Source organism: Rhinoderma darwinii, chromosome 5 (assembly GCF_050947455.1).
Source record: "Rhinoderma darwinii isolate aRhiDar2 chromosome 5, aRhiDar2.hap1, whole genome shotgun sequence".
Lineage (NCBI taxonomy): Eukaryota > Metazoa > Chordata > Amphibia > Anura > Rhinodermatidae > Rhinoderma > Rhinoderma darwinii.
In genome coordinates this window covers 340,436,171-340,463,579 of record NC_134691.1, presented here as the reverse complement: position 1 = coordinate 340,463,579, position 27,409 = coordinate 340,436,171, and the positions used below count along the sequence as shown (strand labels likewise).

Below are 27,409 nucleotides of genomic sequence, written 5' to 3'. Positions count from 1 at the left end.
GTTAGAGTCAGACTGATTCATTGAGTCTGTGGACAGGAGTCTTTTATACAGGTGACCATGTAAGAGCTGTCTATAATGCAGGCACCAAGTTGATTTGGAGCAGTAACTGGTCTGGAGGAGGCTGAACTCTTAATGGTTGGTCGGGGGTCACATACTTATTTCTCTGTGCACAATGCAAATAAATATATAGAATTTTGACAATGTGATTTTCTGTTTTTTTTTTTATATATATAATCTATCTCTCACTGGTAAAATTAACCTAGCCTAAAAATTCTAGACTGTTCATGACTTTGACAGTGGGCAAACTTACAAAATCAGCAAGGGATCAAATACTTATTACAGACTCCAGCGAAATATACATTACACACACCGGCGACACATACATTACACACACCAGCGAAGTATACGTTACACACACCAGCGACACATACATTACACACACCGGCGACACATACATTACACACACCGGCGACACATACATTACACACACCGGCGACACATACATTACACACACCAGCGACACATACATTACATACACCAGCGACACATACATTACACACACCAGCGACACATACATTACACACACCAGCGACACATACATTACACACACCAGCGACACATACATTACATACACCAGCGACACATACATTACACACACCGGCGACACATACATTACACACACCAGCGACACATACATTACATACACCAGCGACACATACATTACATACACCGGCGACACATACATTACACACACCGGCGACACATACATTACATACACCAGCGACACATACATTACATACACCAGCGACACATACATTACATACACCAGCGACACATACATTACATACACCGGCGACACATACATTACACACACCGGCGACACATACATTACACACACCAGCGACACATACATTACATACACCAGCGACACATACATTACATACACCGGCGACACATACATTACACACACCGGCGACACATACATTACATACACCGGCGACACATACATTACATACACCGGCGACACATACATTACATACACCAGCGACACATACATTACATACACCAGCGACACATACATTACATACACCAGTGACACATACATTACACACACCAGCGACACATACATTACACACACCGGCGACACATACATTACACACACCAGCGACACATACATTACACACACCAGCGACACATACATTACATACACCAGCGACACATACATTACATACACCAGTGACACATACATTACACACACCAGCGACACATACATTACATACACCAGCGACACATACATTACACACACCAGCGAAGTATACGTTACACACACCAGCGACACATACATTACATACACCGGCGACACATACATTACACACACCGGCGACACATACATTACATACACCGGCGACACATACATTACACACACCAGCGACACATACATTACACACACCGGCGACACATACATTACACACACCGGCGACACATACATTACATACACCAGCGACACATACATTACACACACCAGCGACACATACATTACACACACCGGCGACACATACATTACACACACCAGCGACACATACATTACACACACCGGCGACACATACATTACACACACCAGCGACACATACATTACACACACCAGCGACACATACATTACACACACCAGCGACACATACATTACACACACCAGCGACACATACATTACACACACCAGTGACACATACATTACACACACCAGCGACACATACATTACATACACCAGCGACACATACATTACACACACCAGCGACACATACATTACATACACCAGCGACACATACATTACACACACCAGCGACACATACATTACACACACCGGCGACACATACATTACACACACCGGCGACACATACATTACACACACCGGCGACACATACATTACATACACCGGCGACACATACATTACACACACCAGCGACACATACATTACATACACCGGCGACACATACATTACACACACCAGCGACACATACATTACATACACCAGCGACACATACATTACACACACCGGCGACACATACATTACACACACCGGCGACACATACATTACACACACCAGCGACACATACATTACACACACCAGCGACACATACATTACATACACCAGCGACACATACATTACACACACCAGCGACACATACATTACACACACCAGCGACACATACATTACACACACCAGCGACACATACATTACACACACCAGCGACACATACATTACACACACCAGCGACACATACATTACACACACCAGCGACACATACATTACACACACCAGTGACACATACATTACACACACCAGCGACACATACATTACACACACCAGCGACACATACATTACACACACCAGCGACACATACATTACATACACCAGCGACACATACATTACACACACCAGCGACACATACATTACAGACACCGGCGAAATATACATTACACACACCGGCGACACATACATTACACACACCGGCGACACATACATTACACACACCAGCGACACATACATTACATACACCAGCGACACATACATTACACACACCGGCGACACATACATTACACACACCGGCGACACATACATTACACACACCAGCGACACATACATTACATACACCAGCGACACATACATTACACACACCGGCGACACATACATTACACACACCAGCGACACATACATTACACACACCAGCGACACATACATTACAGACTGGCTGCAGAGCATTATATGGAGATCCCCAGCCAGGCTGCAGAGCATTGAGCCTCAAGTACACATCCGTGACCCTTTATATGGCCGCAAATCACGGATTTGCAAAACACAAACCGCAAACAGATGACTTCAGTATGCGGTCCGTAGTTTTAACGGACCAATTAATAGAATGGTCGAGACTGATCCGCAAAAACGGACAGGAATAGGACCTGTTCTATTTTTTGCGGAACAGGCCACACGGATCCGCAAAAAAAGGATGGCACACTGAAGTATTTCACTGAAGTGTGCTTGAGGCCTCATTCACACGAACGTCGTATAAGTCTGTGTGACGGCCATTAAAACAACAGCTGTCACACAGACGCATCTATTTCAATGGGGCCGGTCACACGGCTGTTGTTTTAACGGACTGTGTGAAGGGTCCGTTGACAAATAGAACATGTCCTATTATCTTCCGTTCTCACAGATCCCTCAATAGACTCAAGTCTATGAGGGATCCATGAAAACGGGTCCCACACGGGTGCAACTCGGATGTGAAAAACAGTCGTTTTTCACGTCCGAGTTTGCACTCAGTCGTGTGAATCTGGCCTTATACGGAGGTTCCCAGGCAGCAGAGCATTATATAGCACGATTTTTGCTGCATTTTTTCTGCGCACGCACGCACGCACACGCACACAGACTCTATGTGTCATCACAAGATTATATTCAGACGTTGCAATCGAGGTGTAGGTAAAACCGCATCCAAAAACGCAAGAAGTTTTTGGATGCGGTTTTTATCGCACCTCAACATCTGAATGTACCTTTAGGTCAGGATCCCACACACAGTGTCGATGCAATTTTTGGTTCTGGGTTATGCTCAAAATCCAAAGTGTATTCAAAAGGAAGGAAAGTTATACAGAAAAGACTGACGCGTCTCTTTCAGTCCATTCCTGTGTTTGGCTGAACGAAAAAAAAACTGCATCAAAACCTGTGTGTGTGATCCTGGACCGAGGCTGCATTGGGCGTGAGCCTACATTGGGTGTCTTGGTATACGTTTCTGTATCCTGGCTGGGGTCCGGAACATCAGCCCGTGTTGTCGCTGTGCCGCTTGAACCCATTTTTAACGAAAAAAGTGATAACGGAAAGAGGCGGCCACATGCCACCCTTAACATCCCGGACTGGCAGCGATCTTCTATCTTATTGGAAGACCACAACCAATCCCACCCTAAAATCCTGACCTATGATAATAGCATTTATGGTCAACGTGAAGGGTTAACCGGCACCAGCTGAAGTCCATTCATTTGTGAGGAATGAGCAGGGACGGGCTACGATCATTGTTCTGTTCACTAGCCGGATACAATGAGGGAACGCAGTGTTACATAGTTACAGCCGCGGGATCGTCTCGTGTTCCTCAGTCCAGGACCGGAGCGGTGGCCCCCAGGGGTCCACCGAAGGGTAAGGTGTTCTGGATTCGTAGACCGTTCACGCTGGGCCGTCTCCTCTCCAGAAATGACCCCAGCACTGGGCTGCAGAGCTTGCAATTACTGCGATGACGATGCGTGAATCACGTGATCCGGACATTTGACTCGCTACTTCACAAACAATCGTTAGGCGAGCGCCGCGTAAACCCCGAGATTCAGATGAGATTTACGGGTCGATCTGGTGATTTTATATTGTCCAGCTGTATAAATCCCCCGGCGTCTATTTTAATCCCCTATTAGCGTCTACCCGCAGGAGATCGGGGTGATGCCACAAGTGGGGGCTGGTGGACTCACCTGGGGGTCACCTTCTCGGTCAGGGGCACCTCCTCTTCCACCGATTCGCCCTCCTTGCGGCAGAAGTTTAGGGAGAATGGAGCCTGCAGGTCCTTGAGGTGACTGGCGGAGTTACCCATTGATAAATGGGTAAATCTCACTACCTAGAACTCTGCAGAGCAAGACTCAGACAGGAAACGTCTCTTCCTTTCCCCCCCCCCCCAAATAACAATGCTTAGGAGCAGCCCTTCCCGAACGAGGTAGCCCCCGGTCACCGCGTCTCTGCCCCCTGGACCACAGACCACCCTTCTAAAACGTCTTATCCTGTGAGTGATTTCTAGGAGGGGGCACCTGGCGTAATCTTACAATGACGCCACGCTCAAATTTCCTCACCCGATTATTACAACATGGAAACGGATGGTCCCAATCATTGCTTAACCCGTGTCGTGCCAGCACCGCGCCAAGAGCGTCCCCGAATACTGAACAATATAAGCCGGGAAATGTAAAGCTGCGTGGTTGTCAGAGACTGTATCACACATGATGGGCTTAGATACACAACTCAGTAGACTGTATCACACGTGATAGGAAAAGAAATAGCAGCTCTATCACACGTGATAGGATTAGATACACAGCCCAGCGGACCGTATCACACATGCTAGGATTAGATACAGAAGCTCAGACAGTATCACACGTGATGGGATTAGATACACAGCTCAGCAGACCGTATCAAACGTGATAGGATTAGATACACAGCCCAGCGGACTGTATTACACGTGATAGGATTAGATACACAGCTCAGCAGACAGTATCACACGTGATAGGATTAGATACACAGCCCAGTGGACCGTATCACACATGCTAGGATTAGATACACAGCCCAGCGGACCGTATCACACATGCCAGGATTAGATACAGAAGCTCAGCAGACAGTATCACACGTGATGGGATTAGATACACAGCCCAGCGGACCGTATCACACATGCTAGGATTAGATACAGAAGCTCAGCAGACCGTATCACACATGCTAGGATTAGATACAGAAGCTCAGCAGACAGTATCACACGTGATGGGATTAGATACACAGCTCAGCAGACCGTATCAAATGTGATAGGATTAGATACACAGCCCAGCGGACAGTATCACACGTGATAGGATTAGATACACAGCTCAGCAGACAGTATCACACGTGATAGGATTAGATACACAGCCCAGTGGACCGTATCACACATGCTAGGATTAGATACACAGCCCAGCGGACCGTATCACACATGCCAGGATTAGATACAGAAGCTCAGCAGACAGTATCACCCGTGATGGGATTAGATACATGGCTCAGCAGACAGTATCACACGTGATGGGATTAGATACACGGCTCAGCAGACAGTATCACACATGATGGGATTAGATACACTGCTCAGCAGACAGTATCACACATGATAGGATTAGATACACATCTCAGCAGACAGTATCACACATGATAGGATTAGATACACATCTCAGCAGACCGTATCACGCATAAGCTTAGATACAGCATCATGTTAGGACCTTAATACTAGGAAGGATTTTCAGGGATATATAGAGACGCCGCTCCGTCCGGCAGCCGCTTATCTGGGTGATCATATTGGGGTTCAGGCACTACACGCGTTGATTTACGTCACATTTCGTGTTGATCCGGCAGTCGGACCCCGCCGATCCTGCATTTATACCATATCCTATTCATATGTCATAAATGTCACTGGTGGAAAAGACTTCATTTCTTTAGTGACATCGCTGCCCACTCTTTAGTCTTAAGACCCTCAAAAAATGTGTGTTAGAAATCCTCCTCTAATACCGACCAAGAGCCATTCCTGGTTTATTTGTGACTTCTACTCCCGAGGTTATAGGGACGGAGAGTGACAAACCGCATTCTTCTGTTTCTGGGAAAGCTGGATGCCAACCAACGTGTCCCCATCACCACTCCGCTTTCTCAGAGTCCTGAGAGGATAGCGTCGTCATTCAGGACTATAGAAAAGAGGGGTGACGACCCCTGTACTAGCCATAATCACTACTACATTGATGGTCACCCAGCTTTCCTAGGAGCAGATATAATGAAGATACGACTGAATAACGTGACAGAAGAGGACGACACCTGGAATCCTGTGGATTATAAATACTGGAATAGGGGTAGGCTGCAAATTTTGGGTATAGTGAGATGCCATGTTGGGAGTTGTAGTACATCTAGACCCCATTTTATAGAATGAGATAAATACATATGCAACTTTTTCGGCATAAAACCCCTCCTGCAACCTGCATGTGTGAAACTACAACTCTCAGCATGCCTAGAAGACCGCAGATAGTGAGGGCTGGAGAGTCCCAGACCACCGATGTATCGGAGATCGGGGATTCTGCCTTGGAGGTTGTTCTTGCACGTACCCGTCTAGGAGTTGGGGTCCAGTCTGGGGGGACGTGGATTCCATCGTTGTCTGCAGGTAAGAATAGACCGACTCTGCTGGGTGTAGTGCTCCTCGAATCGCTGCTCCCAGGTGCACACAACCAGGATGGGGAGGTGTTTATAGGTATTCGGCACAGCCAAGGGCACAATTACGCAAAGTCACACGGTGCTGAGTTAGACCCGGGTTACACGGAGACTTTCTGCTGCGCTACCGATTAATTTTTAACTCTTGAGTGACCGCTGCAGTCCAATTAAATACATTGAGTTGTATACAATCTTGTGGACTGCAGCGGTCACTCAAGAGTTAAAATCAATCGGTAGCGCAATAAAAAGTCTCCGCGTAGCCCTGGCCTCGTGCACGCGACCGTAATTTTCATCCATCCGCAAATACGGAGCTGTAGTCATTTATAGTCATCCGCAACTTATCTGTATATACGGCGCGGTGTCCGCAAATACGGATCGTAGTGCATCCGTATATACAGGGAGGAACCTTGGGTAATCCCCTGGTTGTCGCATAGCAACGCTTCCGTAATTATGGAAGGGCCCATAGAGTTCTACGGGGGGTCCGTGACGTAATTACAGACAAAAAAATGACGTGTTCTATCATTGGCGGATGCTTTCTACCGCACGCGCACCCATCCGTAAATATACGTAAAGGTGTCCGTGACCCGTAGAAATGAACGGGTCCATAATTTAATCCGTAATTACAGATCCATTAATTACGGATGAGAACTACGGTCGTGTGGGTAATCACGGTCCGGCCGCGGACAGCCACCTGCATTTGCGGACCGTAAATATGGGAGCACGGTCTGTAAAAGCTAAAAACAGGACATGTCATATCTTTCGCGGAGCCTTTCTACGGGACGGACACGTAAATATCCGAGAAGGGGTCCGTGGTCAGTAGAAGTGAAGGGGTCCGTAATTATAGTCCGTGATTACGTGAACGGTCAAGTGCCGGGGGCCTAAGTGAGAGGTTGTGAGAAATCCACAAAAAAAAAAATCCATATCCACAGAGCAAACACGGACTGCAAGAGCAAGGACAACTAATCCTGCTCCACCTGCGTCCTAAAATCTATACACTGTTTATAAAGTAGCAAAAAAAAAAATGCTTTGGCTATTCCCCCCCACCCCGTTTATTCACCTGTTGTAAAACTACGACTCCCAGCATACCCTTGACAGTCTGCATCCCCCGTCCAATCAGTGTGGAATTCCTACTGATGATGTCATCAGTTTCCCCTTTTTCCCAAGGGTTTGATCTTCCAGCCAAATGTGTTTTGGGGCTAAGGGTATGTTCACACGGCCTATTTACGGACGTAATTCGGGCGTTTTTGCCCCAAATTACGTCCGAAAATAGCGCCTCAATAGCGCTAACAAACATCTGCCCATTGAAAGCAATGGGCAGACGTTTGTCTGTTCACACGAGGCGTAATTTACGCGCCGCTGTCAAATGACGGCGAGTAAATAGACGCCCGTGTCAAAGAAGTGACCTGTCACTTCTTTGGCCGTAATTAGAGCCGTTATTCATTGACTCCAATGAATAGCAGCGCCAATTACGTCCGTAATGGACGCGGCGTTCAAGCGCCTGCACATGCCGTTACGGCTGAAATTACGGGGATGTTTTCAGGCTGAAACATCCCCGTAATTTCAGCCGTTACGGACGCCCTCGTGTGAACATACCCTAAAAGGTGACCTACCAAAAGCAAGATATAAAGCCCCTTTTCTCCACAAAAGATATTAAAAACTTTTTGAATGACCTTAATGTGTGGGGATATCCCCATGACAGCACTTCCTGTCTTTTAGGATGTTCACATCCTAAGTGAGTTGAATTGTGGTAGTAAGGTTGTCCTTTTCAATACCCCCATGACAACACTGTACTCCCAGAGTATTTGACAGTAAGTGTTGTCATGGGGACACATTACCAAAAGAGCTGAAATGGACTGTCAAATCAACCAATGCCATCTCCACACTGGAATAAGGTAGTGAAAAACGGTTTTCACATATTTAATGTGCATGAAAGGAGCGGCGTGTATAATACTGTACGTTGTTCTCCTTTATCGGGGAGCTCTATTTTTGGAGCCTTTTTGGGAAGAAATTTTTGTAAACCTCAATGACCTAATTATATCTTGGATCAGAATATTTCCCATTAGACACCGGTGTTACTATAGGAAACAGACTTTTGGCCAGAGTTCTACTTATTGCAGACCCGTGAGCAGCGCAAGGAAAGGACTGGAACGCCTGCACCGGAGCTCTGTAAAACAAATGACAAAAATGGAGCTACACCTTTAAATGGGTTGTCCAGGATTTAAAGATATGGCTGCCGTCCACCTCTTGTGTGGTATTCTTGCAGCTCGTCCCCATTCACTTCAATGAAGCTGAGCTGCAGTACCAGACACAACCCATGGACAAGTGTGGCGCTGTTTTTGGAAGAAGGCAGCCATGTTTTTCTAATCCTGGACAACCCCTTTAAGTGAACCTGTCACCGGATACTGCTTGACAGTCACACCAATCGGAGTCCCCTCCTCTCTGAGATAAGAGGGGTCACATGACATGCATCCCTGCAACCCAGACTCCTAGAAAGCACAAAGAGTCAGGGGGGCGGAGCTCACATCTTCTGGACAATTAGAACATCAAGGAGCCAATTTATTGCTGGACGTGTGCCCAGTGTTTCAGTTTGAATAGGACATTGTCCTGATGCCCACATCTAACGGGACTACAAGTGCCCTCGAAAACCCGTCCTACAGCCCATCATGGATAAGATAGAAGTCGTTCTCCTGGAAATTTACTAAAAAAACAATCAACGACCACAAAAATCCTCAAGAAAAGTGTCAGAGGGGAAAAAAGTCATTGAGGTCGGAAGCTTTTACCGAATATTCGAGAAGATCGGAGGATGGGCAGGAAGTCCCGCAATGACAAATGAGTGAGGGGGAAAAATAAGAGCCCCCCTGTGAGTATTTATGGGGCTTCCTGATGTGACTCTACATACCCAAACACATCCAAGGGCATGGGCACCGCATCATGTATCCGCCATGTTCTCTGGAATGTTTAACCCTTTCTGGTTAAGATCGAATAGTAATATATTTGGACCTGCATACTGATTGTTTCCATGTATGAAATATACGGGGCTGGAATTTCTCTTTAAGGCAGAGTGCAGGGGCAATGAACAGGACAATAGGAAGATGATCGGAAGCCGAGCCGCCACGATCACTCATCACCGCGGTTACACAGTTCACCGCTGTACTCCGTCGTTACAGGTTTTCCCCGAAAATTCTTTATTTTGATGTTGCTTGCAGGAAATATTCAGCCTGTGACTCTCATGTATCGGCTCCTGGAGTCCCGAAGGGGATTGTAGATCTTAAAAAAAACAAACAAAAAAAAAAACAACGTTCTAATTGCGTTTCAATTTCTCACCATTTCCCAGATTTCTGCTTGCTGTCAGTGAATGGGAACATTCTTGTTTTTGTCCAGAGGCTGAAACCCTTAGGTCTGTTCAGGTTATGTTCACATTGTTACTAAAAAAAACTTCTGAAAATACGGAGCTGTTTTCAAGGGAATAGTCAATGAAAAACGGCTCCAAAAACAAGGTGTAAAAAAACGCCCCGTCGGAACAGAACGCTGTATTTCCCATTGAAATCAATGGGCAGATGTTTGGAGGCTCACAGAGGATTGTCTAGACTGTATACAAGTGTAGCAAACACTCAGCTGTGAGAAGTATTAGGGTATGTTCACGCGGGCTATTTTCGGCCGTTATTTGGGTCGCAAACATCCTGAAAAACGGCTGAAACATCGGAAGCAGAACGCCTCCAAACATCTGCCCATTGATTTCAATGCACCGCCGTTTTTCAAAATTGGCGCATAAAAATCTGCCGCGAAAAAGAAGTGCGTGTCCCTTCAGCCGTTTTTGGAGCCGTTTTTCATAGACCCTATTGAAAAACGGCTCCAAAAATAGCTGTAAAAAATGCAGCGAAAAACGCAACTTTGATTAAAAAACGGCTGAAAATCAGGAGCTGTTTTCCCTTGAAAACAGCTCCGTATTTTCAGACGTTTTTATTTTGTGTGTGCACACAGCCTATGTTCACACAGAGTTTTTTACAGGCAGAAAATTCTGCCTCAAAATTCTGTTTGGAATTTTGAGGCAGATTTTGATCTGCCTGCACGCCGTTTGCCGCGTTCTTCGCTCATGCCCATTGAGCGCCACGGGCAAAAACGCCACAAAATACGCTTTATCTGCCTCCCATTGATGTCAATGGGAGGTCAGAGACGTAAACGCCGGAACATAGGACATGTCGCTTCTTCTTCCCGCGAGACGGTTTTTCCACTTGCGGGAAAAAAACGCCTCCGCCTCCCATTGAAATCAATGGAAGGCATTTTCGGTCGTTTTTTGGGCGCGTTTTCAGTACATTATCCAGCAGGGGGCGACAATGAGCTCAGGAGAAAGTTCCTCCCAGAGTAAAGAGAATATAAACCGCTGCTGCGCCCTGATGCATGATGGGAGGGACATTCACAGTAGAAATAAAGGGATTTATTAATGCCTAATTTATAAAACGTCTTCCCCACATGACTTAGGAATGATCCCTGCGCCGGAGATCGTGATATCAGTGGTGACTAGGACTGCCCTTTAAGAACCTCAGCCGGGAACTTCGACCTCTCCAGGGACAAATCTTCTGTTCTGCCAGGCTGTGACCGCCCGTGTCCCCCGCACCACGCTGCCACCACGTCCTCGCCCTGTATCTTGTTCTGTTTAAACAGAAGTCCAGTTTTGGCAGCATGTCATCCCCTTCGTGCCTCCCCGTGTGATCAGGACTGGTGGTCCACCACTTTTTGACTGTCACCCCCCCCCCCCTTTCTTTCCTTTCCTGGGAAGGGAGGGGGCACAATCCCTTCCTCTGGCATTATTGGAAATCCGGCAGGACCTGGCAGTTTAGTGACGTTCGGACGCAGTCGACCCTGCAAAGAAAAAATATCATTCTTCTCAATGTTTTTCTAGCCCTGAGCTGCTGGTCCGCGTCTACTAAGCCGTGCTCTACCCAATGACCGGTCTCGTTTCATCCACCAGGGGTTGTAGTGCGCCGGTCCAGCAGTAACATAAACAGCTGAGCTGTTCTCTTTTCTGTGCCTGGATCCGCTGGGAGTATTGAGTATTAGGACCCATGGTCACGTATGAGGTAGAGGAGGGTATGAACCCCCCCCCCCCCTACTAATTATTGAGTTCAGGTGTTTCAGCCACAGCCAATAGGTGAATAAAATCCGGCACACAGCCATGTAATGCCCATAGAGAAACATCGCCGGTAGTACGGGTCGTAGTGAAGACTTTACACGTGGCACTGTAAAAACTCCATGACCGCAACCGAACGGCGAAAAAAATGCAAGTGTTCATTACCACATCGCAACGTGTCGTACTGGAGACTCTGTCACGTATACAAGGTATAAAGAAGTCCATTTAAATTGCGGAATTGCCGTTTTTCTGTCGCGGGTTTTCCTCTTTGAATTCAATCGGTAAAACCTGCCACAAATTGCAGATGTCGTGATTTTTTTGCGGCGGAGAAGCTCCGATTCCGCTGCACAAATCGAAACTCCGAAATAAAGTTATATTTACCCAGATCTCTCTGCTTCTGCGTCCAGCCTGGCCTCCAGGGATGACATTTTCATCCCATGTGACTGCTACAGCCAATCACAGGCTTCAGTGGTTGCATGGGATGAAACGTCATCCCAGGAGGCCGGGCTGCAGGACGTCAGAGGGACGCGCTGCCATGACCACGGGTAAGTATAGTTTTTTTTTTGCTATTCTCCACAGTGGACATTCCAGTTGAAAAACTCTACCATAATTTGGTGCGGTTTTTCGGCCAAAAGTCCCTGTGGGGACCAGGGAGGATATGCTGTGTAGCTTTATGCAGCGTATCCGTCCTGTGTCGACATAGCCCACCAGCGCACGCGTCCGCAATATTAGTGGCATCTGCGCGATCGGGTAAATGGCTCCGGTAATAGAAACTAATTAAGCAGCGACATCACAGAGGCGGGAAACGTACTATTCACCAATAGCATTGGATCTTTCCAGTCGTTATAGGGACGTTGTATACGTCTCCTAGGCGACTTGCAACCTCACTGTAATTACAACGGCGTCCCTCTGACGTCCTGCAGCCCGGCCTGTGATTGACTACAGCAATCACAAATACGCAACATCTTCTCTTTGTGGCGGGTTTGAGCTCCCCATTGTATTCAATGAAAAACCAGCGATTCCGCAGCCTAATTTGACATGGTCCGGATTTTTTAAAACGCACCGCAGGTCAATTTTATTAACAATTTTTCGGGCATTTTTTACGCAGCGTGTGGAGGGGATTTGTTCAAAACTCATCCCCTCTGCTGCTACTGTATTATGCTGCGGAGTCTCTATTTACACTACGTGTGAACATGCCCTTAGCGTGAGCGCACGGGAACAATAACCATATATCCGTATTTATACAAGTCAGCAGCTACGCACAACCAACGAGTCACCCCGCGGCAATGATAATATCAAAGTGTGAAACCGGATAACAAAACGCTCCCATAAGGATATAAGACAGGTCCTTCTCTATGAATTACAATATCATCAAAAAGTTCATTTATCTCAGTAATTAAATTCAGAAAGTCTCCCTCGTATATTCTATAGATTCATCACACGCAGAGGGATCTCGTATATTCTATAGATTCATCACACGCAGAGGGATCTCGTATATTCTATAGATTCATCACACGCAGAGGGATCTCGTATATTCTATAGATTCATCACACGCAGAGGGATCTCGTATATTCTATAGATTCATTACACACAGAGGGATCTCGTATATTCTATAGATTCATCACACGCAGAGGGATCTCGTATATTCTATAGATTCATCACACGCAGAGGGATCTCGTATATTCTATAGATTCATCACACACAGAGGGATCTCGTATATTCTATAGATTCATTACACACAGAGGGATCTCGTATATTCTATAGATTCATTACACACAGAGGGATCTCGTATATTCTATAGATTCATCACACGCAGAGGGATCTCGTATATTCTATAGATTCATCACACACAGAGGGATCTCGTATATTCTATAGATTCATTACACACAGAGGGATCTCGTATATTCTATAGATTCATCACACACAGAGGGATCTCGTATATTCTATAGATTCATCACACACAGAGGGATCTCGTATATTCTATAGATTCATCACACACAGAGGGATCTCGTATATTCTATAGATTCATTACACACAGAGGGATCTCGTATATTCTATAGATTCATTACACACAGAGGGATCTCGTATATTCTATAGATTCATCACACACAGAGGGATCTCGTATATTCTATAGATTCATTACACACAGAGGGATCTGTTTCCAGCATTGTTTTCTGTTAATGTTGATGATTATGGGAACAGTTACTGAAAACCCAAAATTTTGTGTCTCAGAGAATGAGAATATTATATAAGCCCAATTTCAAAAGTGATTTTTAATACCGAAATGTCGTCCTACTGAGAAGTCTGTCCAGTATCTGCCCTCAATACTTGGCCGGGGCTCCGACTCTGCATGAATTACTGCATCAATGCGGCGTGGCATGGAGGTGATCAGCCTGTGGCACTGCTGAGGTGTTATCAATGCGGCGTGGCATGGAGGTGATCAGCCTGTGGCACTGCTGAGGTGTTATCAATGTGGCGTGGCATGGAGGCGATCAGCCTGTGGCACTGCTGAGGTGTTATCAATGCGGCGTGGCATGGAGGTGATCAGCCTGTGGCACTGCTGAGGTGTTATCAATGCGGCGTGGCATGGAGGCGATCAGCCTGTGGCACTGCTGAGGTGTTATCAATGCGGCGTGGCATGGGGGCGATCAGCCTGTGGCACTGCTGAGGTGTTATCAATGCGGCGTGGCATGGGGGCGATCAGCCTGTGGCACTGCTGAGGTGTTATGGAAGCCCCGGTTGCTTTGATATCGGCCTTCAGCTCGTCTGCATGGTTGGGTCTGGGATTTCTCATCTTCCTCTTGACAATACCCTATAGATTCTCTATGGGGTTTAGGTCAGGTGAGTTTTCTGGCCAATCAGGCGCAGTGATCCTGAGGTTATTACACCAGGTGTTGGCACTTTTGGCAGTGTGGGCAGGTGCCACGTCCTGCTGGAAAATGAAATCATCATCTCCATAAAGCTGTCAGCAGAGGGAAGCATGAAGTGCTGGGAAATGTCCTGCTAGACGCTGCACTGACTCTGGACTTGATATAACACAGTGACCAACACCAGCAGATGACACGGCCCCCAAACCATCACTGACTGCGGACACTTCACACTGGAGCGCAGGACACTTCACACTGGAGCGCAGGACACTTCACACTGGAGCGCAGGACACTTCACACTGGAGCGCAGGACACTTGGACTGACTCCTCTCTGCTCTTCCTCCAGACTCTGGGACCGAGATTTCCCAATGAAATGCAAAATGTACTTTCCTCTGATACCAGGACTGTGGACACGGAGCAGCAGACCCGTCATTGTAAAGACTCAGGAAACCTCTGCCGGTGTTTTGTGTTGATTCGCTGATTAGAAAGTCACCAGGAGGCGACAAGCTGCAACTAACACCCAATATTCTCATATTCTGAGACACACAATTTTGGGTTTTCAGTAACTGTTCCCATAATCATCAACATTAGAAGAAAAAACTGCAGGAAATAGATCCCTCTGTGTGTGATGAATCTATAGAATATACGAGATCCCTCCGTGTGTGATGAATCTATAGAATATACGAGATCCCTCTGTGTGTGATGAATCTATAGAATATACGAGATCCCTCTGCGTGTGATGAATCTATAGAATATACGAGATCCCTCTGTGTGTGATGAATCTATAGAATATATGAGATCCCTCTGTGTGTGATGAATCTATAGAATATACGAGATCCCTCTGTGTGTGATGAATCTATAGAATATACGAGATCCCTCTGTGTGTGATGAATCTATAGAATATACGAGATCCCTCTGTGTGTGATGAATCTATAGAATATACGAGATCCCTCCGTGTGTGATGAATCTATAGAATATACGAGATCCCTCTGTGTGTGATGAATCTATAGAATATACGAGATCCCTCTGCGTGTGATGAATCTATAGAATATACGAGATCCCTCTGTGTGTGATGAATCTATAGAATATATGAGATCCCTCTGTGTGTGATGAATCTATAGAATATACGAGATCCCTCTGTGTGTGATGAATCTATAGAATATACGAGATCCCTCTGCGTGTGATGAATCTATAGAATATGAGGGAGACTTTCTGAACTGAATTACTGAAATAAATTAACTTTCTGATGATCAATTAATTGAGAAGGACGTGTGTATACTCTGAGCCAGGAATTAAATATTAATAATAATGGCTGTCAAGTAATGAAACCATAGGCTACATTCATTGTGCTATAAATGACATCATGCCACCGCTTCTAAAGACGCCTCCCTACATGTGCGCCATGACCTCCCCTCAAAGCAAAAATTATGAGTTCCCAGAACCATCAGGCAGGGAAGAACCCCTATATCCAGGTGGCAGCCTGCTGCCTGGAGGAGGAGGAGGTGGTGGTGGTGGCAGCGGCACCACCAAAACCAACAGCCGTCACCCCCTTCTGCACTACAATTGTATCTGCGTCTATAGGACGCAGGTACAATTGAATGATTCACGAGCACTGGCAGGGGAAAGAACATCAGTTCCTTGCCCTGCCATTCGGCGCCTTTCAATGATGCAGACGGCATGATGACGTCATCGCTCCCGACGTCGTTGCTAAGGAGGTCTGCATCGCTAGAAGTCGGCGCGGGAACAGGTGAGTGTATATAAAGTTTGTTTTTCAGTGAACATTGTGAGTGGAATTATCTACAGGGGGCACTGTCTAAAGCAGGCTCTATGGGGGGCACTATATACAGGAGGGTACTATCCACAGGGGGCTCTATCTACAGGAGGCTCTTTGGGAGGTATTATATATAGGGGGGCACTATAAAGGGCACTATCTACGGGGGGCTCTATAAAGGCCACTATCTACAGGGGTCTGTATGGAGGCCACTATCTACAGGGGGCTGTATGGGGGCCACTGTCTTCAGGGGGCTGTATGGGGGCCACTATCTACAGGGGGCTGTATGGGGGCCACTGTCTTCAGGGGGCTGTATGGGGGCCACTGTCTTCAGGGGGCTGTATGGAGCCCACTATCTACAGGGGGCTGTATGGGGGCCACTGTCTTCAGGGGGCTGTATGGGGGCCACTATCTACAGGGGGCTCTATGTAGGGCACTGTCTACAGGGGGCTGTATGGGGGGCACTATCCACAGTGGGCTCTATGTTTTTATAGTGTGTGACACTATTCTATTCAGAGGCACGGTGTATGGTGCTATTATATTAAAGGGCAATTTGTGCGGCACTATTTGAATTTTATCTTTTGTTTATAGGTGTGGAAATGTTTAAAAAAAGTGAGGATCCGAAGACTTCTGAGAAGCAAACTCTGCAGCAATGGGTCCTGGGCAGGGAGACGTCGTCATGGAGGTCTGGATCGGATGGATAAGCAAAGAGAAATAGAAAAACAAGAATCTGAGAATGTCACCTGCGAGTCACATTTAAATGTAAATGTTTATTCTCCCTGTGACTGATCAGTAATGTATTCACTGTATGATCTGTAGCGAGATGATGGGTGGTATCGATCTTTTTTGTGGAACGGCAACTCCCAGCATATCCATGCCGTTTTTAAGGCCATACTAGGAGCTGTATACCGGCAGGAGCCAAACTGAATTTGCAAATGATCTCTGTACGGAGCTGTATTTGTGCTGGTGCTGTATATACGTGCTGAGCTTTGTTCCGGTGCTGTGTATACGTGCTGAGCTTTGTTCCGGTGCTGTGTATACGTGCTGAGCTTTGCTCCGGTGCTGTGTATACGTGCTGAGCTTTGCTCCGGTGCTGTGTATACGTAAGGAGCTTGGTTCCCGTGCTGTGTATACGTAAGGAGCTTGGTTCCCGTGCTGTGTATACGTAAGGAGCTTGGTTCCCGTGCTGTGTATACGTAAGGAGCTTGGTTCCCGTGCTGTGTATACGTAAGGAGCTTGGTTCCCGTGCTGTGTATACGTAAAGAGCTTGGTTCCCGTACTGTGTATACGTAAGGAGCTTGGTTCCCGTGCTGTGTATACGTGCTGAGCTTTGTTCCCGTGCTGTGTATACGTAAGGAGCTTGGTTCCCGTGCTGTGTATACGTGCTGAGCTTTGTTCCCGTGCTGTGTATACAGTGAAGGAAATAAGTATTTGATCCCTTGCTGATTTTGTAAGTTTGCCCACTGTCAAAGTCATGAACAGTCTAGAATTTTTAGGCTAGGTTAATTTTACCAGTGAGAGATAGATTATATATAAAAAAAAAAAAAGAAAATCACATACTCAAAATGATATATATTTATTTGCATTGTGCACAGAGAAATAAGTATTTGATCCCCTACCAACCATTAAGAGTTCAGCCTCCTCCAGACCAGTTACACGCTCCAAATCAACTTGGTGCCTGCATTATAGACAGCTCTTACATGGTCACCTGTATAAAAGACTCCTGTCCACAGACTCAATGATCAGTCTGACTCTAACCTCTACATGGGCAAGACCAAAGAGCTTTCTAAGGATGTCAGGGACAAGATCATAGACCTGCACAAGGCTGGAATAGGCTACAAAACCATAAGTAAGACGCTGGGTGAGAAGGAGACAACTGTTGGTGCAATAGTAAGAAAATGGAAGACATACAAAATGACTGTCAATCGACATCGATCTGGGGCTCCATGCAAAATCTCACCTCGTGGGGTATCCTTGATCCTGAGGAAGGTGAGAGCTCAGCCGAAAACTACACAGGGGGAACTTGTTAATGATCTCAAGGCAGCTGGGACCACAGTCACCGAGAAAACCATTGGTAACACATTACGCCGTAATGGATTAAAATCCTGCAGTGCCCGCAAGGTCCCCCTGCTCAAGAAGGCACATGTACAGGCCCCTCTGAAGTTTGCAAATGAACATCTGGATGATTCTGAGAGTGATTGGGAGAAGGTGCCGTGGGCCCCTGTTACTATAGTAACAGACTGTACTTACTTTCCTGGTTCCGGATCGCAGCGGAGGTCCTGACGTCAAGAGCTATGCGCCGCGCACAACATCGAGAGGACAGAACTTCCGCCGCGGCTGAAGAGGAAGGTAAGATTAATATCCCTGTCTGCTAAAGCTGATTGGCGGGGTCCGACTCCCGGGACCCGCCAATCAGCTGTTTTGAAGGGGCCGTAGCACTCGTACGAGAGCTGCTTCCCCTTCATTTCGGTCACTTCATTCCGGTCACGCTGTGAATCAGTGTCGGCGATTCAGTGTGAGCGAGTAGTGAAATGAAGGGGAAGTAGTTCTCGTACGAGTGCTGCGGCCCCTTCAAAACAGCTGATTGGCGGGTCCCGGGAGACGGACCCCGACACATCAGCTATCGATGGCCTGTCCGGAGGATAGGCCATCAATGTTTAGGGACTGGACCCACCCCTTTAAGCCTACGATGTAGCAGGCTTAGATACATGGCCCATGAGACAGGATCACAGATTGTGTGATCCTGTCTGCTGGGCCCTGTATCTAAGCCAATCACATGGTAGGCTTTGATACATGGCCCATGTGTGATCCTGTCTGATGGGCCCTGTATATAAGCCTACCACACTGTAGGTTTAGATACAGGGCCCCAGCACACAGTAATCTTATACTGTATAAGATTACTGTCTGCTGGACCCTGTATCTAAGCCTACCTTGTGGTAGGCTTAGATACAGGGTCCCACAGACAGTATCACACATGGGCCCTGTATCTAAGCCTAACACGTGTTACTAATCGTTTTATTTGTGTGCTTTCTTACATGTTCGGCCGTTGGACTACGGCGGATTCCAGGACTACTTCGATGACGGCTTTTTTTTTTATTATCAATAAAATGGTTAATGAGGGTTGTGTTGTTTTTTTTTTTTTATTTCAATGAAATATTTTTTCTATGTCTTTGTGTTTTTTTTTTAAACTATATTACTATCGCCTTAATAATGGCTGCTGGCTGAGTGACAGCATCCATTGCTAAGGCGGGGCTTAGTGTTAGCCGGTGCAGAGGCTAACACTAACCCCCTTTATTACCCCGGTACCCACCGCCACCAGGGGTGCTGGGAAGAGCAGGGTACCATCCAGTACTTGACCATCTGTAGTGATGGTCGGCCACTGGGGCGGCCGCAGGCTGGTATTATCAGGCAGGGACAGGCCAGAAACAGTGGCCCTTCCCACCCTGGTGATGCTAGGCTGCTGCTGCTTTATTGTATCTGGCTGGTTATGAAAAATGGGGGGGACCCCACGTCATTTAAAAAAAATAAAATAAAAAATAATTGGAAAGAACGATGTCGGGTCCCCCCTCAATTTTCATAACCAGCCAGATACAACACAGCAGCAGCAGGCAGCATTACCAGGGTAGGTGCCACTGTTTTTGGCCTTCCCCAGCCTAATACTACCAGCCTGTGGCCGCCCCGGTGCCTGACCGTCACTACAGATGGTCGGGTACTGGTTCGTACCCGGCTCTTCCCAGTACCCCTGGTGGCGGTGGGTACCGGGGCAATAATGGGGGTTAGCCAGCGGCCATTACTAAGGCGGTGATAATAAAGTTTAAAAAGATACAAGCACATAGAAAAAATATTTTATTGAAATAAAAAAACACAACCCTCATTAACCATTTTATTGAGAATAAAAAAACGCCGTCATTGAAGTCCTCGAATCCGAAGTCCAACAACCGAACCTGTAAAAACACACAAAAATAATCAGTAACACATAAAGAAGCAAAATTATTATTCTTACCTTTCCTGGGTCCAGCGCTGGAGCCACAATGTCAGCAAGCTGAGTCCTGTATCTAATCCAATCATGTGTGATACTGTCTGCTGTGCCACTGTATCTAATCCTATCATGTGTGATACTGTCTTCTGAGCCACTGTATCTAATCTTATCATGTGTGATACTGTCTTCTGAGCCACTGTATCTAATCCTATCATGTGTGATACTGTCTGCTGATATCAGTATACCTGACGAAGGGACCAGTCCAGTCCAGAAACGCATCGTCTTCTCAATAAAAGATCTCCTAGATCCTATGCACTTGACTCCGTTCCTGATCCTCTTCAGCCTGGCGCCGATACCCGTAATTACACTGCATTTTTTTTCTCTTCACCTTCTGACTCTCACCTTGTCCTAGGTACTAAGGATTTAGCACCAAGGGACTGCAGTGGGTGGCAGCCGGCTATCTACACTTCACCACCTCATAAGAGTCTTGTAGGAGCGCCGCCATCCCCTCACGTTTTTGCTGTACTAACTCTGTCTCGAATGACCTGGACAAGGCATCGGCCCTCACATTCTTGTTGGCCGGACGGTCGTGGAGCTCGAACTGGAACCGGGCAAAGAACAGCGTCCACCTGGCCTGACGAGGATTCAGTCGTTGGGCCGTCTGGAGAGAAGTGAGGTTTTTGTGGTCCGTAAATATCAAGATGGGATGAACTGCGCCCTCTAATAGATGTCTCCACTCCTCCAGAGCCAATTTGATGGCCAGTAACTCCCGATCCCCAATCGAGTAGTTGCGTTCTGCGGAAGAGAAGGGCTTAGAGTAATAGCCACATACCATTGACTTGCCCTTGGAACCTCTCTGGAACAGGGGTGCACCAGTACTGACAGAGGAGGCGTCCACCTCCAAAGAGAACTGTCGAGAAACATCTGGATGATGGAGGATAGAGGCTGACGTGCAGGCACTCTTCAGGCTATTGAATGCGGACTCTGCTTCTGGAGTCCACACCTTGGCATTCATGCTCTTCTTGGTGAGGTTAGACATAGGAGATGTCAGTGAAGAGAAGTTTGGAATGAACTGTCTGTAAAAATTGGCGAATCCTAGGAAGCGCTGTATGGACCTCAAGCCTTGAAGGCGTGACCATTGCAGGACGGACTTTACCTTTTCAGGATCCATCTTGAGACCCTGATTCGAGACTATGTAGCCCAGGAAGGGTAGAGCATCTCTCTCAAACACGCACTTCTCCAACTTGGCGTACAGGCGATTCTCCCTTAACCGCAGCAAAATTGACAGACATTTCTCCGATGAGTCATTGGATCTGGAGAAATAATCAAGATGTCATCAAGATAGACCACAATACAGACATAGAGGAGGTCACAGAAGATGTCATTAACAAACTCCTGGAAGACCGCGGGAGCATTACACAGGCCGAATGGCATTACTAGATATTCATAGTGTCCATCACGAGTGTTAAATGCAGTCTTCCATTGGTCACCATGGCGAATCCGAATTATGTTGTAAGCCCCATGCAGGTCTAGTTTGGAAAAAATCTTAGCACCACGTATATGATCAAACAGTTCAGAGATGAATGGCAACGGATACCTATTTTTCACTGTGATGTGGTTGAGACGCCGGTAGTCGATGCAAGGACGCAGAGAACCATCCTTTTTCTTGACGAAGAAGAACCCGGCTCCTGCCGGGGAGGAAGACTTCCGTATGAAGCCCATCTCAAAGTTCTCTTTAACATAGGCGGACATGGACAGAGTCTCTGGCAAGGAGAGCGAATATACTCTACCACGGGGAAGGGAAGCACCAGGAACTAGGTCGATAGGACAGTCATACGCCCGGTGTGGGGGAAGCGTCTCCGCCTCTTTCTTGCTGAAGATGTCCAAAAATGCAGAATAATGACCAGACAATCCTGCCAAGGACCGAGGCAGAGGAGGCTGAGCTGAACGATTCTGTACCAGGCAACAGTTGAGACACTCGGGGCCCCACTGGAGAACCTCTCCATAATTCCTGTCCAGGACGGGGGCATGTAGCCAGAGCCAAGGCAGACCCAGCAGCACGGGGTTGACGGCCTTGGGCAGAACAAAGAACGAGAGGAGCTCGGAGTGGAGGGCTCCTACTTGGAGCCTCAGCGGCTTGGTCACAGCTATAATTGGGTCTGGCAGAGGTAGTCCATTTACAGATGCAACCATCAATGGCCTCTCCAGAGGGGTAGTGGGCAATTGGAGATCCACCAGGTCTCTACTAATGAAATTAGCAGCGGATCCAGAGTTCAGATACGCTGAGACTCGATGTGTTTTCTCGCCGGACACTATGGTCACGGGAATAGACAATTTAGACGAAAGTCCTTCTTTACCCAAGGTTGTCTCTCCCACCAACCCAAGGCTCTGGGGCTTTTGGGGACACAGACTCACAAGATGGCCTCTGAGGCAATATACAGCATCAGAACAAAGATCAGTACAGATATACATCACCGGAACCAATCTCAGTACATATATATATACAGTGCCAGAACCCAGCTCCGTACATATATACAGCTCCAGAACAAAGCTCGGTACATAAATACAGCAAAAAAGAAAAAACAAAAAAACCCTCTAGGATATATCAGCACTCACATGGGTATCCATACACATGTGAGTGCTGATATATCCTAGAGGGTTTTTTTGTTTTTTCTTTTTTGCTTTAATTACTAGGATAGCACCGTGTGGCATTCGGTCCACAAAATTTCTTGGGTTATTGGATATCAAATTTTTTTCTTTTTTACATAAATACAGCACCAGAACCAAGATCAGTACATATATACAGCATCAGAACAAAGATTAGTACAGATATACATCACCAGAACCAAGCTCAGTACATATATATACAGTGCCAGAACCGAGCTCAGTACACATATACAGCTTCAGAACCAAGCTCGGTACATAAATACAGCACCAGAACCAAGATCACTACATCTATACAGCACCAGAACAGGCTCAATACATATATACAGCATCAGAACCAAGCTCATACATGTATACAGCACCAAAACAAAGCTCCGTACATAAAAAAAAGCACCAGAACCAAGCTCACGACATATATACAACACGAGAACCAAGCTCAGTACATATATACAGCCCCAGAACCAAGCTCAATATATAAATACAACACCAGAACCAAGCTCAGTACATATATACAGCCCCAGAACCAAGCTCAATATATAAATACAACACCAGAACCAAGCTCAGTATATATATATATATATATATACACACACACAGCACCAGAACCAAGCTCAGTACAATGGTACGGCTATACTGGGAGTTGCTGTTCCACAAAAAAAAATCATACCACCCATCATCTTGCTGCAGATCATAGAGTAACTACAGTGCTGATTAGAGGCAGAACACTTACATTAAAGGGGTTTTCCCACAAGGGACGTTTATGACATATCCACAGGATATGTCAGATAGATGCGGGACCCACCTCTGGGACACGCACCTATTTCTAGAACGGTCCCTCCAAACCTCATTTTAGCTTTGTTTGTTATCGCTGATTTTATGGTTGGGAGTTCCGAAAACAGCGTAGCTCGCTGAGTTACGCTGTTTCCGTAACTCCCATAGTATTGAATAGCAGTTACGGAAGCAGCACAGCATGCGAGCTACGCTCTTTGCGTAACTACCATTCAGTGAGTTCTATGGGGCTTACGAAAACAGCGTAGCTCAGCGAGCTACACCGTTTTCACCTTCATGGTCGGAAATCAGCCGGCACACACAGAGGTAGAACGGGGTTTACGGGCCCCGTTCTAGAGATAGGTGCGGGTCCCAGAGGTGGGACCCGCATCTATCTGACATTTATGACATATCCTGTGAATCTGTCCCTTGTCATAAATGTCCCTTGTCAGAAAACCCCTTTAAGTTACTCACATGTGACGTCTTTTCAGATTCTAGTTGTTCTTTTCCTCTTTTTCTTCTCCCTCCGGTCCAAACCTCTATGATGACGACTTCTCCTGGTCACAGCCCATTTCTGCAGTTTTCCGCTCATATGTCCTCAGCTTCTCACTTTTCAAACATTTCTGCACCTATAAACGCAGATAAAATTTTCATGGTGCCACACTCTATGCCCCTGAATATAATCGTATCCCACACTGTGTCCCTGATTATACTCGCACCATACACTGTGTCCCTGATTATAAAAGCACCATAAACTGTGTCCCACACACACTACCCCATGTAGATAGTGCCCCCAAAGAGCTTCCTGTAGATAATGCCCCCCCATAGAGCCCTCTGTTGACATGGTCCTCCATAGAGCTCCCTGCAAACAGTGCCCCCCATAGAGCTCCCGGCAAACAGTGCCCCCCATAGAGCCCCTGCACACAGTGCCCCATAGAGCCCCCTATAGACAGTGCCCCCATGGAGCCCCCTGAATATAGTGCCCTACATAGATCCGCTGTAGATAGTGGCCCCAGGAGATCCCTGTAGATAGTAGCCCCTGTAGATAGTGCCCAATAGATAGTGCGCCACATAAAGCCACCTGTATATAGTGCTACACATATAGCTCCCCTGTAGATAGCGCTCCACATATAGCTCCCCTGTAGATAGCGCTCCACATATAGCTCCCCTGTATATAGTGCCACCCATATAACTCCCCTGTAGATAATGCTTCACATATGCTCCCCCTGTAGATAGTGCTCCACATACAGCCCCCTGTAGATAGTGCTCCACATACAGCACCGTGTAGATAGTGCTCAAAATATAGCCCCCTGTAGATAGTGCTCAAAATATAGCCACCTGTAGATAGTGCCACACATATAGCCCCCTGTAGATAGTGCTCCACGTATAGTGCCCCCTGCAGATAGTGGCCCACATATAGTCCCCCTGTAGATAGTGCTCCACATATAGCCCCCCTGTAGATAGTGCTCCACATATAGCCCCCTGTTAATAGTGCTGTACATTTAGCCCCCCTGTAGATAGTGCTCCACATATAGCCCCCTGTAGATAGCACTCCACATATAGCCCCCACCGTAGATAGTGCTCCACATATAGACGTCATTGCCCCGCTTGAGTCCGTAAAAGGCGGCGTTGTACGGCAAGTCATTCTGCCCTGCCAATCAGTATCTTTCAACGACGCAAGCGACGCAATGACGTCATCACGCCGCTTGCGTCGTTTTAAGGCGCTGATTGGCAAGGTGTCATTCCCTTCCATTCAACGACGCAAGCGGCGTTGGAAGGTGCTCGCTTATGCATGCAATTGTATCTGAGTCCTATAGAAGCAGGTACAATTATAGTGCAGGAGGGAGTGGCAGCAGCTGGTTTCTGTGGCGGCGCTGCCCCCTCAGAGAGGCAGCAGGCCGCCGCCCAAGGAGAGATTCTCATCTCGCCTCATGGACAGTGGGGCCCTACCTACACGTATCATACACATATCGTACACGTATCCTACACACATATTAATTCACTTTGACCACAAAATAAAATAAATAAATCAGACCCAGAGGTAATATTCTATGGCAGTGCGCTGCGTTCATACACTGTCTGAATACATATTTTTGCAATAATACTATGAAGCCAGGCCATATAGAGCTAAAGAGTGTATATGAGAGCTGCAGATATACTCTAAGGTCTTGTTCACATCTGCGTTAGGTTCTGTTGATGGGTTCCGTTAGACCTTTTCCTCAGGGGAACCCATGAACGGAAAGCCAAAAGGAAACCACAGCTTCCGTTCGCATTACCATTGATTTGGTTGCAATTGGTTTCCATTCCATAAAGTTTCAGTTTTTTAGCAGTTGACTACACTATTGTTTTTGCTAAAAAAAACTAAACCTTACGGAACGGAGACAAACCGAAACCATTTGCAACAAAAGCATTACCATTGAAATCAATGAAAACTATGGTTTCTGTTTGGCTTTCCGTTCATGGGTTCCTGACAGAAAGGTCTAACGGAACCCATGAACGGAAGCCCAACGCAGATGTGAACGAGACCTTAAAGGGGTTGCCCGGGCACATTCAATTGATGACCTTCCAGCTCCGTACACTGCATATAATCCGGTACCGGGAGGCAGCCGGAACAGTTAATCGGTGCGGGGTCTGGGTGTCAACCCCCTACGATCGTATACTGATGACCTATCCTGTGAATAGGTCATCAGTTGCCCATGCCAGAACAACCCCTTTAAAGAGGCTCTGTCACCAGATTTTGCAACCCCTATCCCCTATTGCAGCAGATAGGCGCTGCAATGTAGATAAGAGTAACGTTTTTTTTTAGTCGATGTAGCTACTTACCTGCAAACGCTGATGCTGCTGCAGAATCAAATGTAGCCTCTGGTGCCGATGTGTCCTCGCTCGTCCGACACGATGCAGGACCTGGGGCAGGAAGTGACGTCACAGCGTGATCTCTCGAGAACACGCTGTGTGTCTGCACTGCCAGAAGCTGGGTGGTAACGAAGAGAAGTGGATGATGCTGATTCGTCAGCATCATACACTTCTATTCACAACGCCCAGCTAGTAAAAGAAGTAAACACACCCAGATGTACATACACAAGACACGCCCAGATGTACACACACAAGACACGCCCAGATGTACATACACAAGACACGCCCAGATGTACATACACAAGACACGCCCAGATGTACATACACAAGACACGCCCAGATGTACATACACAAGACACGCCCAGATGTACATACACAAGACACGCCCAGA

The 27,409-nt window shown here is 46.8% G+C and overlaps 1 protein-coding gene across 4 annotated transcripts in view; it reads right to left on the bottom strand.

Annotated features, from left to right (window-relative positions):
* NOS3 (nitric oxide synthase 3) overlaps positions 1-27,409 on the bottom strand; it is a 148,948-nt gene that overhangs the window by 52,381 nt on the left and 69,158 nt on the right. Inside the window, exon 1 of one of the 4 annotated variants that reach the window (XM_075827820.1) lies at positions 4,495-4,645. The exons of the other annotated variants lie outside the window; for them this stretch is intronic. Coding sequence (XP_075683935.1) covers positions 4,495-4,613 — 119 coding nt within the window. The 5' untranslated portion in view covers positions 4,614-4,645. Of the gene's footprint in view, positions 1-4,494; positions 4,646-27,409 lie in introns of those variants that run through there. 4 annotated transcript variants of the gene reach the window in all.